Source organism: Lynx canadensis, chromosome B4 (assembly GCF_007474595.2).
Source record: "Lynx canadensis isolate LIC74 chromosome B4, mLynCan4.pri.v2, whole genome shotgun sequence".
In the NCBI taxonomy this organism is placed as follows: Eukaryota; Metazoa; Chordata; class Mammalia; order Carnivora; family Felidae; genus Lynx; species Lynx canadensis.
In genome coordinates this window covers 94,630,239-94,647,422 of record NC_044309.1, presented here as the reverse complement: position 1 = coordinate 94,647,422, position 17,184 = coordinate 94,630,239, and the positions used below count along the sequence as shown (strand labels likewise).

Genomic DNA, 17,184 nt, shown 5'->3' with positions numbered 1-17,184 from the left:
TTGCTTAATTTAAAAATGTCAGGGGTTTTTGGCAAGAGAGTCAAGAATATTCAATGTAGAAAACACAGTCTCTTTAATAAACATACAGAGATAATTGGATATGCACGTGTAAAAGAATGAAACTGGACCCATATCTTACACCACTGACAAAAATTAACTCAAAATGTATGAAAGACTTAAATGCAAAACCTTAAAATATAAAACTCCTAGAAGAAAACATAAGAAGAAAGCTTTTTGACATGGGTCTTGGTGGTGATTTTTTGCATATGACATAAAAAGCACAAGCAACAAAATAAAAAATGAACAAGTGGGACTACGTCAAACTAAAAGATTCTGCACAGCAAAAGAAGCCATCAACAAAGTGAAAAAACAACCTATGGAATGGGAGAAAATATTTGCAAACCATATCTGATACGGGGTTAATATCAAATTCATCATTAATATTCAAAATAGAAATAACTTATACAACTCAATAGCAAAAAAGTAAATAACTCTATTTAAAAATGGGCAAAGGACCTGAACAGTCATTTCTCCAAGAAAGATATACAAAGGCCAACATATACATGAAAAGATGGTTAACATCACTAGTCACCAGGGAGATGCAAATTAAAGCCACAATGCAATATTACCTCTGGCCATCATCAAAAGACAATAGATAAATGCAGTCATGGACATGGAGAAAAGGGATCCCTTGTGCACTGTTGGGAGTATAAATTGATAACAGCTACAATGGAAAATAGTATGGAAGATCCTCAAAATTTAAGAACGACCACATGATCCAACCATTCCTCTTGGGGGAATATATCCAAAGGAAACAAAATCACTAGCTCAAAAAGGTATCTGCACCCTTGTGTTCATAGCAGCATTATATACAGTAGCCAAAACATGGAAACAATCTAAGTGTCCATCAATGGATGAATGGATAAAGAAGTTGTGGTATATCTATACAATGGAATAGTGTTCAGCCATAAAAATGAAGAAATCTTACCATTTGCAGCAACATGGATGGACCTTGAAAGCATTGTGCTAAGTGAAATAAGTCAGAAAGAGAAAGACAAATACTCTATGACCTAACCTCTATGTAGAATCTAAAACTAAAGCAAAAACAAACTCAGAGAAAAAGGGATCAGACTTATGCTTAACAGGGGCAGACGGTGGGGGAAGGGAGAATTAGAGGAAGATGGCCCAAAGGTACAAACTTCCAGTTATAAAGTAAATAAGTACCAGTGATGTAAAGTACCCCATGAATGACTGTGACTACTGTATGATCTATAGGAAAATTGTTAAGAGATTAAATCATAAGAGCTTTCATCATAAGGAGAAAATTTTTCTCCTTATTTCTTTTCTTCTTTCTTTTCTTTTTATTGTATCTGTAGGAGAGATTGGATGTTAGCTGAACCAACTGTGGTAATCATTTCATAGTATTTATAAATGAAACCATCATGTTATATGCCTTAAATTTATACAGTGATATATATCAGTTATTTCTCAATAAAACTGGAAAAAAATAATAACAAAAAAGAAATTAGAAGAATATACTGTAAAAAAAAAATGAATTTGTCAGGTTTCCAAAACCAAAGTGTATTCACATTCACCGAAACCGAAAATTTCAAAATCACTTTTGATACATTAGCCTTTGCTAGGATCTGCTATTGACCTCTCACAAAAGTTTTCACTGGTATATCTTTATTTTGCTTTTCTTGCCAACAGCATGAACATAGAGCATTACTACTTAAAGTTACAATGGTTCTCCTCCCTTGCTCCTCTGTCCACTTAACTCCATCATGCTGTGTCATGTGTCCCTCTCAGTTCTTATTAATTCTTTCTCGGAGAAATTTAGCATTCATTGCAGTGTTTTGCATCTCTCCGTCTGTGATTGCCTTTATGTCTGGAACCATATCTTTTTTTGCGTTTTTTTTTCAAAACCTGGCTTATAGGGGCGCCTGGGTGGCGCAGTCGGTTAAGCGTCCGACTTCAGCCAGGTCACGATCTCGCGGTCCGTGAGTTCGAGCCCCGCGTCGGGCTCTGGGCTGATGGCTCAGAGCCTGGAGCCTGTTTCTGATTCTGTGTCTCCCTCTCTCTCTGCCCCTCCCCCGTTCATGCTCTGTCTCTCTCTGTCCCAAAAATAAATAAACGTTGAAAAAAAAAAAAAAAACCTGGCTTATATAAGAACTTATAATTTTATTGCTGTTGCTGAACGCAAGAATTAGCCAATCATCTTCTGGACTCAAAGACCTTACAAAAATCTAAAACTATGAAAAAAAATTCATTTTTTGCATGAGGATCAGGACAATTGATTTCATCCTGTTACCTAGCAAAGGGTCTGGAGCCTCATAGACACTCAATAAATGTTCAATAAATTAACAATCAGAAATCACTTAGCTCTAGCTAGTTTTTAGTGCCCCGTGGGTAGAGGTTAGGAATGTCATAACCCCTGAAACTGTCTATGAAATCGTTGCAGATAGGAAAAGTATGTGTATTTCTTTGAGGAGAGAGTGTGTGATTTTCAAAGTTTCTGTGACCTCAAAAAGGTTAAGAACCACTGATTTACATTGCTACAGGATGCTAACATTGAAAGTGTCCGTAGATTGATCTAATCCCATCTCATTTGGTGATAAAGTCCAGGAGGGAAAGTCACATTGCTAACCAGTAATCAAGTTCAACCTAGCTCCAAGCGCTATTTCCATTACATAGTGCTATCCCTGAAAGCCCTGGTTGGGGATATAAAGAGCTATGCCCTACCGTCGAATGATTTAAAGCCTAATTATAGTGATAAAATCACAATAATGACTGAGATGTGAAAAGTAGATTTCCATTTATGAAGCAGCCTTATGTCAGTGTCTTATGTTGATCAGCTTGGAGCCTAAAAATCACCAGAGTTAAAGGATGTATCATCCAACTACTAACCCCTTGCTTCCCCTCTCTGTCAACTCATGAACGTTTCCTATCCATCTGATCTTCATACTGCAAGCCTTTTGCTAAGATTGTTTTTAAATGCAAAAAAGAAAAAAAAGTGACCCTTTATTCAAAGCACCTGCTTGACTCTTTAAACAGCATGAACTTGGATTTGATGCAATGAGTCAATCAAGGCAAGCCATTGCCCCCCAACAAATCAGTTTAACATAGAGTCACATCTGAGTTGCTGTCTTGTTGATTTTGGCTGATTGTGTCAAAGCCCTTTTCCTTTTCTAATGCTTTTGTTCTACATTTTGGGTAAAAATATCAATATTTCTAATTCTGCATCACATCATCTCATCGTGCAGCAAGGCAAGTCTCACAGATTACCTCCAATTCCACCTGGAAAGCCCCTTATTGACTTAGCATGGTTTGTAACCTGGTTTTTCTTCCTGTAATAGTTGCTTTGTCTTCAATAAATTGCCTGGGTCATTGACTTTTCTTACTTAGCCCATGTGCATAAAAACTTCCAAATTTCTTTTCCTTTATTCTATGATGAATAAATTCTAGGTACACTGTAATCGGTTTGGGTAAATATCTTGAAGAAAGCATACCTGTCCTGGCTCCATATCTGCAGTGAGATATATTCTTTTTTTTTTTAATTTATTTTTTTGCAGAGAGATATATTCTAACACAAAAACTAACCACTACACATATGCCAACAAAATATAATAAAATGCAATGGTAGGTGTGAGAAACATCATGGAAAATGTGGCTTAGAAGCCAAAATATTGAAATTTCTGGGTCATTTCGTGCTTCAAAGGAAAGTGGAAGAGAAGGTTTAGACACAGGCTTTGTCCAATTGATTGATCAATTGATAGACTGGTTGAGAGAAAACCACAAGTACACATTGTTTGTTTCTTTGTATATTTATTGGGGGTAACCTCAGGTGCACAAAATTGGATTAATCTTAATTCTTGGTTCAGGAAACCATGTTTTGTCACTTTTATTTATTTTTTAGGCTTCTAATTTAATTCAGGTATTTAATTAGTCATTTTTAATAATGTAATACACACAAGAAACCACTACCTATAATAAAAGCTAGAACCTTGACAATAACCTATATCAAGTTATATGGTTCCCACCTCACTGATTCATCCAAAGGAAGCCCATCATCTTAACTCCCATTTTCATCTGTCTTCTTGCCTTTCATTTTGCACAGTTTTATTTATGTAGTCCTAAAATTATGGGTTAAAACACTTTGGATCTCACATTATTATTTTTTTAATGTTTTATTTATTTTTGAGACGGAGAGAGACAGAGCATAAGCAGGGGAGGGGCAGAGAGAGAGGGAGACACAGAATCCAAAGCAGGCTCCAGGCTCTGAGCTGTCAGCACAGAGCCTCCACTGGGCTCGAACTCACAAACTGCGAGATCATGACCTGAGCCAAAGTCGGACACTTAACCGACTGAGCCACCAAGGCGCCCCTAACATTATTTTTAAAAAGGTTATTTTAGGGCTACCTTGGTGGCGCAGTCAGTTAAGCATCCGACTCTTGATTTCAGCTCATGTCTTGATTTCACGGCTTGTGGGATTGAACCCCGAATGGGACTCTGCGCTGACAGGGCAGAGCCTGCTTAGGATTCTCTCTCTCCTTCTCTCTCTGCCCCTCCTTTGCTCATGCTCTCTCTCTCTCTCTCAAAATCAAAAAAATAAAATAAAATAAAAGGTTATTTTATGCAGTATGTAATCTCTTGGGACTTATATTATATTGATGACATTCACTTATATTTTGTGTTTTGATGTTAAAGGCACAAAAATCCATATTTTTACATTTTGAGTTAGAAAGTAATTAGTTATGACTGTTATATAATGTCAGTGTGTACATATACCAGTTCATTCATCCACTCTCCTGTGGTTGAGGATCCTCTCTCATCCCAGGTCCTATTGGGTTTTTAAATTTTGCCATAAAATTATAGGGTATTTTGCCATGGTCTTGATTTGATCACCAGTGATGTTAGACATCTCTTCATGTATTAATTATGTGTTTCCTCTTCTTCCATTTTTCTTTTGGATTATTTGTGTTCTTCTTTGTAACTTTTTATTACATCTTGAGTCAACAGGTATGTTAGAATTATTAATATCACCATCAATTCATATTAATCATCAGTTATCATTTTTAATGTTCAGTCTTGTACCTGACATTTTGTGTAGGCCAGACACATTGTGTAGTGTAACAATCTTTCCCCTCTGGAAACGTGTGATCTGAAGGTCTAAAACTTTTGTTTTCAATGCCCACAATAAAAATCTACTCACTTACCTTTACTGTTTCAGGTTGTCATCTGTGATCAATTACTCGCTTAGAATCACTATATCTTTAGTACTTCTCTGTTCTCTTTTTCAGTGCCTGACAAGGTCCAGGGAGTCAGTGTTAGCAACTCAGCCAGGAGTGACTATTTAAAGGTATCCTGGCTACATGCTACTGGAGATTTTGATCACTATGAAGTCACCATTAAAAACAAAAACAACTTCATTCAAACCAAAAGCATTCCCAAGGCTGAAAACGAGTGTGTATTTGTTAAGTTAGTCCCTGGACGGTTGTACAGTGTTACTGTTAGTACAAGAAGTGGACAATATGAAGCCAGTGAACAAGGGAATGGAAGAACAAGTAAGTGGAAAGATCGCAAAATCTGGTAGCTGGTTGGGACTTGAAGGTCATCGAGTCAATAAAATATATGAGCCTTGCATTTTCTCTGCTTACTGATCAGTAAATTACATTCCCAGTAAGTCTTAACTTGGAGCTAACAGCATTCGGCCAAGCGATGGCCTGTGATTACAGAATATTTATTGGTAGATAAAAGCAAGCATAGTCGGGAAGCAAGAAGGCCAAATGTCCCATTTCTCTTCCTTGTCCTCTTGCGTTTTGGCATTTAAAGTTCTAGACATCTTTTTTTATCTTATGATTGAGGTCATAATTCATTTTATAATTATATTCTACCAACATTTACATATAAGATTTATGTCAGGAAAAAAATTATAATTTTAATAGTTGCTTCCAATTTTTTTATTTAATTTAATTATGCATGAAGTAATTCAAGTGGTTTATTTGGGGAAGAGATGTTTGCCAGTTCCTTGAATGTGATTCATAAATTATTGTGTAGGTAAACTTTAATCAGTCACATTCCTGAAGTGTCTTCTCTATTCCTCTCTAGTCCCAGAGCCCGTTAGGGATCTAACATTGCGGAATAGGAGCACTGAGGACCTTCTGGTGACTTGGTCACGAGCTGACGGGGATGTTGACCAATATGAGATCCAACTGCTGTTCAATGATATGAAAGTATTTCCACCTTTTCACCTTGTAAATACTGCAACTGAGTATCGATTCACCTCCCTGACCCCAGGGCGCCAGTATAAAATCCTTGTCTTGACCATCAGTGGAGATGTACAGCAGTCAGCCTTCATTGAGGGCTTCACAGGTAATTTCAAATGTGGCTCTTGAACCTGAGTAGTTGTGGTGGTGTATTTAGCATGTTGGGTAGCCAGGCATTTGGGATGAGGATTTTAGGGTAAGAAGGAGATGGCAAGAAGTGAGGTTATCTTGATGGTGACAACGATGTTGTCCAATCTGGATTAACTAAAGTACAACACAGGGTAAAACGAAAAAAGGCTTTCAGAGAAACAGCAAATAGCATTGGATTTATGTGAATAGCTGGTGCTTGTAAGGCATATAAATTAAAAAAAAAAAAAAAAAAACTCTGTTGGTTGGGTATCCTTTCTTTGGAACTTTGTTAGGAGTGTTGTTATGATAGTTGACATTTATTGACAGTTTACCTTGAGCCAGACCCACAGTAAAGAACTTAACATGTACATTTTTGTTCAATCCTCACAACTCTGTGGGCTGGTTACAATTACTAACATTGCCATTTTTCTGATGAAGAAACTGAGACTTACAGAGGGTTAAGTAACTTGCCTATAGTCCCACAGCTAGTAAATGAGAAAACCAAGACCTGAACCAAGGCAATGTTATTAACCCCTCGCTCTACTACTGGAATTCTTCATTTCTACTCACTGGTTTCCATGTCCCCCTAAACTTCCCCTATCGGCTTCAATTCAGGCAGAAAAATCCGAGCAAGTTCTTTTAGTAAGTGCCAAAATATAAGAAGCATGAAAATTTTGGCTGAAAATTTCCACAGTTCATTCTCTAAGTGATGACTTTTAAATTTATTTTCCTTTTTAGTTCCAAGCACTGTCAAAAATATTCACATTTCTTCCAATGGGGCGACAGACAGCCTGACAGTCAACTGGACTCCTGGTGGGGGCGATGTTGATTCTTACACCGTGTCAGCGTTCAGGCAGAATCAAAAGGTTGAGTCTCAGACTATCTCCAAGCACGTCTCTGAGCACACATTCCATAGACTGGTGGCCGGGGAACAGTACCAGATTGTGATTGCCTCGGTCAGTGGGTCCCTAAGGAACCAGATAGACGCCGTTGGGCGGACAGGTGAGTGCCCGCTTGGAAAAAAGCCAAATTTTATCCATAATGGGACAACAGATGGACTTACTTAGCTATTCACAAATCAAAACTAACCAAATCCAAAGCTACAATTGAATGTGGTTTCAAGAGTCTTTCTCATACTTTTTTTTTTTTTTTGCATTTTTCTTTCTTAATAGAGATCTTCAAAACAAATGAAAGGTAATTAGGAACCAAATCATTTGAATACATTTGCTTATGTGCTAAAGGATATAAAAACTTTAATTTTAACAAGTAGACACTTAGAACTATTTACATTAACTACCTGTAAATATTTACCCTTTTTTGTAAAGTTTACTCCTTTCTCAAAATTATTTTTTTAAATGAACACCTATGCCATTTACTTCATTTGTTACAAGAACAAGTAGCAAATGAAGGAATAATGTACCTATTTATATTAATATTACTGTTAATATATTACTTATAAAACAAAAATAAGCTATAAGCACCTGCTATATGCCAGGCATTTAAAATTATCTCGAGTCACACTAGAAGATAGAGATCATTATTTTCATCTTACAGATGAAAATAGGGCTCAGAAAGTTTATAAAACATTATCAAGTATATAAGTAATAAGACCAAGAGCTATAATTCAAATCTAAGTCTGTCTGGCTCCAAACCTTATACCCTCTATACTGGGATACAATACATCTTCCATTCTCATAACCACTTGTTTGGCTGTGGGGCCTGGGCTTCTGTACTGTGCCCTACTATGTCTCTATTTCATATATGTATATCTCCAACCATATGTTAAGCACTATGCTAGAAAATGGGAATTCTGTAGCAAGATAGAGCCCCAACCTCAAGAAGCTTATGATCTAGTGAAGGAGACAGAGAAATAAAAAGGCAATTACAGCATAAGTTCTAAAATAAAAATCATAATGAAGTGTGTTAAGAGCAAACATGAAGAGTCAGAGAAGGCTTCCAGGAAAAGGTAACATCTAAATAGACACTAAGAGTCATACTGGTGACACATATATTAACTTGGTTCCAGCAGAAAAAAACAAAGGCCTGAAGGTGAGAGAAAGTATGGCACATTTAAGGACCTACACACTGTGTGGTATGCTAGATTAAAGATGAACCATGTGGCCAAGTAAGTAGATGGACCAAATTTTGAAGGGCCTTGTGTGCCTTGTTAAGATGTTTAGAATTATGGAGAGCCATTGAAGGGCCATCCACATGGGGGTGCTGTGAGAATATGTCACACATAGTGTGGGAGGCGAGGAAGCAAGGGGACTGATCACTAATGTGAGGGATGATGTTGTCCTAGGGGAGTAGTAGTGGATAGAGAAGGGAGAGAAGTGGATAGATGAAAGAGATATATGATTTAGGACTTAGAAATTACAAGACCCATGTTTGATTATATATGTAGAAGGATCAGAGTGACAACCCACATTTCTGGCTTGGACCAAGAGAAACAAAGGACAAGAAAGAGGTTATGAGGAGGGAGCTGAGGAGTCCAATTTGGGCCTCATGAGAATTGGATGGAACATGCAGGGAGAGATGTCATTTGCAAAAATAGAAGAGAGATCTGAACTGCAAGTTTAAATTTGGGAGTCGTCACCATATGGGTAACAATTCAAACCATGGGAGTGGATGAGATCTCTTAAGATTATGTAGAACGAGAAAAAAAAATATGAGCCTAGGACAGAAAATATTATTCAAAATAATACTATTTTGCCTTTCACATCAGGAGCCATAGTAAAAAAAAAAATCATTATATGCTACTGCTTAGGTGAAGGCTCAGAGCTTTGACTTGAGTTAATCTTGGGAATGAAAGTCTAAACATAATTCAGCCGTCCAAACTATATTCACTGAATGTAAATGTGTTCAGCATCTTCCACTTTCTAGATACATAAATATGAATCACTGCATATTTATCAGTGTCACTTTCACTAATTTTTCTACTTGTTTGACTTCAAGATCCTGTCTTAATTCAGCGAAAAGAATGGAGACCCAAAGCAGGTGTACAGATAATTCAGGCCAAGAAGTGCTCTCTCCTGAGGGCACACACAGGGAGTGTAGGTGCAACACAAGTGAACTGGTAGCATCGTCTTCTACCCACAGTTGATTTAGGACAGTTTTTCTCCATTGGTTTCTCAGCCGGTTTACCCTAAGTGAGGGAACCTGACGGCCATTGCTTCTCTTCTTTCTTTGCAGTTCCAGCATCTGTCCAGGGAATAGTTGCAAACAACGCATACAGCAGTCATTCCTTAACCGTAAGTTGGCAAAAGGCTGTTGGTGTGGCAGAAAGATATGAGATCCTGCTTCTAAATGAAAATGGGATCCTTCTGAGTAACACGTCAGAGCCAGCCTCCACCACGCAGCACAAATTTGAAGACCTAATACCGGGAACAAAGTACAAGATTAGGATCTTAACTGTCAGTGGAGGTCTCTTCAGCAAAGAAGCCCAAACTGAAGGCCGAACAGGTAATCCGCATGGCTTTTTCATACCAGATCTCTCCCTGTGTGCTATTCCTTCAGAACCGAAGGGTCGGAGAGATGAAGCAACACTGGGAGATGATGTCTGTTTCTTGACACAGTGGAACATTCACCATGATTTACCACTTCCCTGTCAGCCAGGCTCTCTGCACAGGTTTCAGCCTACCCCACGCCAGTTCAGATATAGTGTTAAAACCTACTGCCGCTGCAATAAGTTACCGCCAACTTGGCGGCTTAAAGCAACACAGATTTTTTATCTTGTAGCTCTGGGGGTCACAAACTGAAAGTGGGTCTAATGGGGCTAAAATTAAGGCATCGGGTATCAGCAGGGCTGTGTTTCTCCTGGAGACTTTAGGGGAGAAGCTCTCCTTGGCCTCTTCAGCTTCTGGAGGCCACTCAGATTCCCTGGCTCATGTCCTCCTTCCAACAATGGCATTGTTCCAACCTCGGTGTATGTCACCATATCTCTTTCTTTACTCTTCTGTGTCCCTCCTCCATATTTTAAGGACTCTTGTGAGTCACCACCTGGACAATCCAAGATAAGCTCCCTGCCTCAAGATGTTTAACTTAATCACAGGTATGCAGTCCCCTTTGCCGCATAAGATAACATGTTCACAGGTTCTGGGGATTTGGACATGGACATCTTGGGGGGTCATTATTCAGACAACAACACTGGTCTAATTGATTACTTATGAAGGAGCTAGATATGAAAGGGGGGGTGATGCTGACAGAGATGAAAAGATGAATTAAGCATGCTTTGTCCCGGAAGAGCTGGCTGACTGGTGGGATAGACAGACACATAGACAAAGGATGACAATACTTTGTGATATTTGTGATGACAATACTTGTGATAAGGATTATATAGAAGAAAGGAATGTCCAATACCAAGAGGAGCATGGAGGACAGGTAGAATTGGGAGGTCCTCGTAAAACTGACGTTTCAGTACTGTCATGAAGGATGAAACAATTCTGAGTGTGGAGAGAAGGTAAAAGGACACCATGTACAGACTGTCCTGTGCCAAGACAGGGAGGTGTGAGAAGGAGCAGTGAGAAGCAGTGGATGGATGAGGTGTGGGTGGCATGATAGAGAGGTGAGGCTGGAAAGGCAGATTGGGGCCAGATTAGAGAGCGCCTGGCACGTCTTCCTCAGGGGGTTATTTTTCATCTTATAAGCAGTGAGGAGACAATACAGGTTTTTCAGCCAGACAGTGAGTGCTTTGTAATAAAAATTTGTACCTTAAAGAAGATAAATCAGATGGCAATCGGGGATAGAGAGGTTGAATGGAGAAGAGACTCATTCATTGATTCATTTGTCATTGAGCACCAACTATGTGCTAGGCACCTTTCTAAATGCTGGCTACCCAGAAGTGAGTAAAACGAAGCCTGGTGGTCATGAAGCTTACATTCTAGTAGAAAAGAAAGGCAGTAAACAAAATAAATAAGTAAAAAATATAGTAGAGTAGATGGTGGTGAATCCCAAAAAGTAAAACTGGAAAGTGGGATTAGCAAGTGTTAGAGGCTTGCAATTTAAAAATTTTTTAATGTCTATTTATTTTTGAGAGAGAGAGAGTGTGTGTGTGAGCAGGGGAGAGGCAGAGAGAGAGGGAGGGAGACACAGAATCCAAAGCAGGCTCCAGGCTGTGAGCTGTCAGCACAGAGCCTGACGTAGGGCTCGAACCCACAAACCATGAGATCATGACCTGAGCCGAAGTCCGACGCTTAACCAACTGAGCCACCCAGGTGCCCCGAGGCTTACAATTTTAGATAGCACAGTCCTCACAGGTTTTGTTGAGAAGGTGATATTTGAATAAAAGTCTGAGGCAAAGATACTGAAGGAGTGTGTCTGGCCTGTTGGACCAGTAAAGAGGCCAGAATAGTTGGAGCAGAGTGAGTGAGAACAAAGTGGGGTGATGTGGTCCGAAAGGTAACTGGGGTCATAAGATGACTGCAGTTATAGAAATGATAAGGGTCAAAAGCTGAACTAACACAGGGGCCCTGGTGAAGAAAAGAAGATACAGTCAAGAAATACTTCTTCATTAGATAAGATGGCCACTTGGTGTCTGAGTAGAGTGCAGGAGGAGGAACAGAAAATTCCAGAATTTCTACCTGCGGTATCTGGAAGAAGATGATGCCATTAATTGAGATAAGAGGAACGGGGGAGCAGTGTCAAGGAGATACTGAGTTTGAGATGTCTGAATGGCTTGCAGTGAGAGATGATCATCGGTAATAGAAAATATGGCCCAAGCTCAGAAAAGTGAGCTGGAGATAAATATTTGGACAAAAATTCTAATTAAATACATGCCTTAGTGTGTTCAGACTGCTATAACAAAAATACCACAAATTGGGTGGCTTAAACCACAAACATGTATTTCTCACAATTCTCAAGGCTGGAAGTCCAAGATCAAGGCACCAGCAGATTTGATGTGTGGTAGGGTCCCATTTTCTGGTTCATAGATGGCATTTTCTTGTTGTGTCCTCACATGGTAGAAGGACGAGAGAGCTCTCTGGGGTCTCTTTTATAAGGGCACTGATCCCATTCATGAGGACTCCACTCTCATGACCTAATCACCTCCCAATAACCGCAGCCCCTGGTACCATCACTTTGGCGGTTAGGTTCCAACATATGAATTTGAGGTGGAGGGGACGTAAACATTTAGTCATAGCAATCCATGAAGTGAATGAGGTTGGTTGTTTAGCCAGTGTTATGGAGTAGGAAGGGGACAGAGGATGGAATGATGGGAAACATCAACTTTCAGGGATCTGGCACAGGGAGAGGGAGAAAATAAAAGAGGAAGTGTTTAGACTGGAGGGAGAAGAACCCAGAAGAGACTGAGGCAGGTGTCCTGTTTCCACTGGCATCTGTGGAATTAGGCAGCACCTGTGCGAACAGTTTGGAAGCAGGTCATTTCTGGTGGCTCTTGATCATTTTGCCAACAGGTACCACTGAAGACCGAAAGGGTCGTAAAATCCCAATGTAAATAATTTTTAAGACTGCTTTTTTAAGTTTATTTTTTTATTTTGAGAGAGAGAGAGAGCCTGCCAGTGCAGAGCTCCGTGCGGGACTCGATCCCATGAACCGTGAGGTCATGACCTAAGCCGGATGCTTAATAACTGACCATCCAGGTGCCCCATTACTATTTGTTTAATGGTTTTGGCTTTTCCTCTTGCATCTCTTTCCCATATCCCCGACTCAAATCTCCTCCTTTTGTCTGCTTTTCTCTTTCTTTCCCACTTCTCTTCCCTCCCCGCTGCCCTTAACTTCCATATGCCATTCCTTAGCTTTCAAATGGCATTCAGAGATAGTTTTTTATTTCTTATCTAGCTCTTATTATTAAAAAAACATTTAGCCTTGGGGCACCCGGATGGCTCAGTTGGGCATCCTACTCTTAGTTTCAGCTCAGGTCATGATCCCAGGATTGTAGGATTGAGCCCCACGTAGATTATCTCTCCCTCTCTTTCTGCCCCTCTCTCCTATTCATGCTCTCTCTCTCTCTCTCTCTCTCTCTCTCTATCAAATAAAATTTAAAAAGAAAGAAAGAAAAACATTTAGTCACACAGGTCAGTTAACATTTATTTTATATCCAAAAAACATATTTGTAGATAATTTCCCAGTTACTGGTTTTTCTTTGTTCTCTTGTGCTTTTGTTTTGTCATTGTTGTTGTTGTTGTTTTAATGGACAGTTTCAACATCAGTAATGCACAGAATTCAGTCTTCTTAGTTTTGGGGTCCCCATGAAGTCAATATTTTCTGAAGGCCGAGACCATGTGTTTTAAGCTGCTGTGGAGTGTATTCACCTGGGCGTCAGGCCTGGGCTGTGTCAAGGGGGTACTAAAACTCGGTCTCACCCTCTCGCTCAACTTTTCCAGTCCCAGCAGCTGTCACCAATCTGAGGATCGTAGAGAACTCCACCAGACACCTGACCTTAAGCTGGACCACCTCGGAAGGGGAACTCAACGGGTACAACATCTTTCTGTATAACCCAGATGGAACGCTTCAGGAGAGAGCTCAAGTCAACCCACGAATCCAGAGTATCTCTTTCCAGAACCTGCTGCAAGGCCGAATGTACAAAATGGTGATAGTAACTCACAGTGGGGAGCTGTCTAATGAGTCTTTCATATTCGGTAGAACAGGTAAGGCCCGGACCCAAGCAGGAATGTATTGTGGGGAAATCGTCTCAGTATTTACTGGCTTTTCCTTGTTTTGTCCTTAGTTCCCTCTTCCAGCCATGGTCTAGCTTTATATGAACTTTGTGACCTTCAAGCTTTTTTATCCGAAATCAGGCATTTGATTACATATCAGAATTGCCTTTGCACTGGCTTCTGCTCTGTTGCCACCCCTCGTTGACCTCATAGGGTTTGGGGGAAAAATGATTCTGGCTTCTCTGTTTGCCACCAAACTGCCACAAGAGGGTTGTAACCCACTGTGGTTTGATTCAAGCTGTGCCCTTCAGCATTCTACAGGACACGTGTGGAGTGGAGGGCAGGTCCGGAGAATGGCCGACTACAAAAAGGACTGAGCAATGTCCACTGTGAGACAGAAACATGGCACTGGATGAAATGCACACAAAGCATTGCAGGAAAAGGAGAGAGACATCTCTCTGGGCTGCAAATAAGAAACTGAATCCACTCGTTTTCCATAATTTGAGGCCATTATTTTATTTTCCCGTACAGTTTTTTTTTTTTTTTTTTCTCATCTGACAATAGTTTTTGAGTGCTTTGTATGCCAGGCACGGGGCTCACTGCTGGAATCTAACTGTGAACAGCACAGATGAGGCCCCTGACTATAGAGCTCTCATTGGCAGAGAGGGAGCAGGGCCAGACAGCAGATTTTTAAGGGACATGACTTGGGAATGCCTTGAAGTCTGTGAAGGAAATAAACAGTATGTTGTGACAGAGTGACCTGGCAGGACAAGAAACGACTTTAGACAGAGAAAGCATTTCAGGTCAGCCTTGTAGGTGAGGGAAGTGTATCCCAGGCACCCAACAGAAGTTCTCAGTGTGTTTTTGGAAGGGAATGAAATGAACAACAGATATGGATACACCTAGACCCTGAATAGAATTGCCTCGATGTTACCATTTCTAGGACAATCTGCCCTCTGCACATCTTCCCTTATGTGCTCATTAATGTCTAAAGTTCCTCCATCAAGAGACAGCAGTCTTCACTCCCAGAGAATAACGAAGCTTAAATACCCACGGGACAGGTGCCAGTGTGACTAAGTTACATAGTGGTAGACGTGACTGTTAACACCCTTTTCCCAAGTGAGGATCTACCGATATAGATTTGGGTAGGAAAACGAATGAGGGAACTGAGAACCTACAAGAGAGCGGAGAGGAAGCAGAGAGACCCAGGGGAGGATGTTATGGGATAAGGGGCCTGGGTGTGATGGGCCAGCCTGGAAAGGGCTGGCACCTTTTGTGAATATATTCAAGGCCGTTCATAAGGTAAGTTATGAATTGTTTGACGAGTTTTAATTAATCATTTCTGAAGATTTCATTTCAGACGTTTATCAGGCTATGTGTGGTGAGCATATGGAAGCCACCACCTGTGCTGGTTTGTTTTTATTTTCATTTGTACCACATCTCTAGACCACATGCCCCTCTACATAAGTGCCCTGAAATGCAGGCAAGATCTGACTCTGCAATGGGTACCACTCACCCATATGCCCAACATAGCTCGTATTCTCACCTGTAGGCCAAGTGCTTTTGCTTGTAACTCCTCTGTCCTTAGTAAAGGTTTTCACTGTGTTTAAGTCCCAGCTTCTGTGAGTAACCTCCGGGGATCTAATCGGAACATGACAGACAGTCTCTGGTTCAGCTGGAGTCCAGCCTCTGGGGACTTCGATTTTTATGAGCTGATTCTGTACAACCCCAATGGCACGAAGAAGGAAAACTGGAAAGACAAGAACCTGACAGAGTGGCGTTTCCATGGCCTCATTCCTGGAAGGAAGTACACGCTGTGTGTGGTAACTCACAGCGGGGACCTCAGGAACAAGCTCATGGGGGAGAGCAGAACAGGTAAGGAACTCTGTTGCCAAAGGCCAACTATTGGTTGGAAGTAGCTTCTAAAGACACATTTGAGTTATGGTTTTAATAAGAAGAAAGAAAATCAATAATGGAGTGCCTTGTGCTAGCTCTTGGGAAGGCACTATGCTACAATGGATAAAGGAAGCAGACCTTAACCACTGTTCCTACAAGATCTAGGAAAAGGATCTAGGTCCTTAGCCTAGCTCTGCCACTTACCTATGTGAAGCTGGGAAGGTCATTGAACATCTCGAAGTCTCAGTCTTCTTATCTGTAAAATGGGGATAATCACATACATCATCATTGCATTGCTATCGGCAATGCTTCCTAAATCTTTTATCTCCCGGGCATACACAGATAACATTAATCTGTACACCACCCTGGGATCAATGAACAGAGCTATCTGCAACTGGGCATAATTGTGGATTGTAGCCCTCACACCTCAAAATCTAATGGAACCAATACCTTGGCACACTTGTAACCCATTCAGGGCACACCCATGCTCCTTGCATACCATGCACCTTGGTAAGGAATCTCTCCATAGGAAAATTAAAGGAAATGCACGTAAAACACTTGAGGACTGCTACTGACACATAGTAAACACTATAGCTAGAAGCTTCCATTATTATATTTTCATATTATTGCTTCCTACAAAGCACCTTAAGGTACATTTGATGTCACCCAGCTCTCGTCTACGCTATGGCATAGACATGTTTATGTGATTTTTTTCATGTTCTCCTACATGCAGCCCCAAGTCCTCCCAGTCTTATCTCATTTGCTGATGTTACAAACACATCCTTGGCCATCACCTGGAAGGGGCCACCAGACTGGACAGACTATGATGACTTTGAGCTACAGTGGTTCCCCAGAGATGCCATCACGGTCTTCAACCCCTACAGCAATAGAAAATCGGAAGGACGCATTGTGTATGGTCTTCGTCCAGGGAGATCCTATCAGTTTAGTGTCAAGACCATCAGCGGTGATTCCTGGAAAACCTATAGCAAACCAGTATCTGGATCCGTGAGGACAAGTATGACATGTTTTACTACTCTTGGTTCTCAGATGGAGTGAGGGGGAAGTATGTGTTGCGACTTCTTACTCGAGCGAGGCTTGGTTTAAATCCACATTTTTACTTGGGGTTGGTTAGATTTGAATTCAGGCATAAGTCTGTATAGATGTCTTCATTCCTTCAACATTAACAACAATGGGCAATAAAGAGGTTGTCTCTGCCCTCATGGAGCTTGAGTGGGAAGTGTGATGAAGTAAGTATTTGGCTCTGTAGAAACCCATGGTAG

The 17,184-nt window shown here is 40.5% G+C and overlaps 1 protein-coding gene across 3 annotated transcripts in view; it reads left to right on the top strand.

Annotated features, from left to right (window-relative positions):
* The window catches only part of PTPRB (protein tyrosine phosphatase receptor type B), a 115,222-nt gene that overhangs the window by 62,434 nt on the left and 35,604 nt on the right, over positions 1-17,184 (top strand). For all 3 annotated transcript variants that reach the window (XM_030323223.1, XM_030323222.1, XM_030323226.1), the window contains 7 exons: positions 5,301-5,564; positions 6,109-6,372; positions 7,134-7,397; positions 9,588-9,857; positions 13,736-13,999; positions 15,620-15,883; positions 16,638-16,919. In XM_030323223.1, coding sequence (XP_030179083.1) covers positions 5,301-5,564; positions 6,109-6,372; positions 7,134-7,397; positions 9,588-9,857; positions 13,736-13,999; positions 15,620-15,883; positions 16,638-16,919 — 1,872 coding nt within the window. The remainder of the gene's footprint in view (positions 1-5,300; positions 5,565-6,108; positions 6,373-7,133; positions 7,398-9,587; positions 9,858-13,735; positions 14,000-15,619; positions 15,884-16,637; positions 16,920-17,184) is intronic.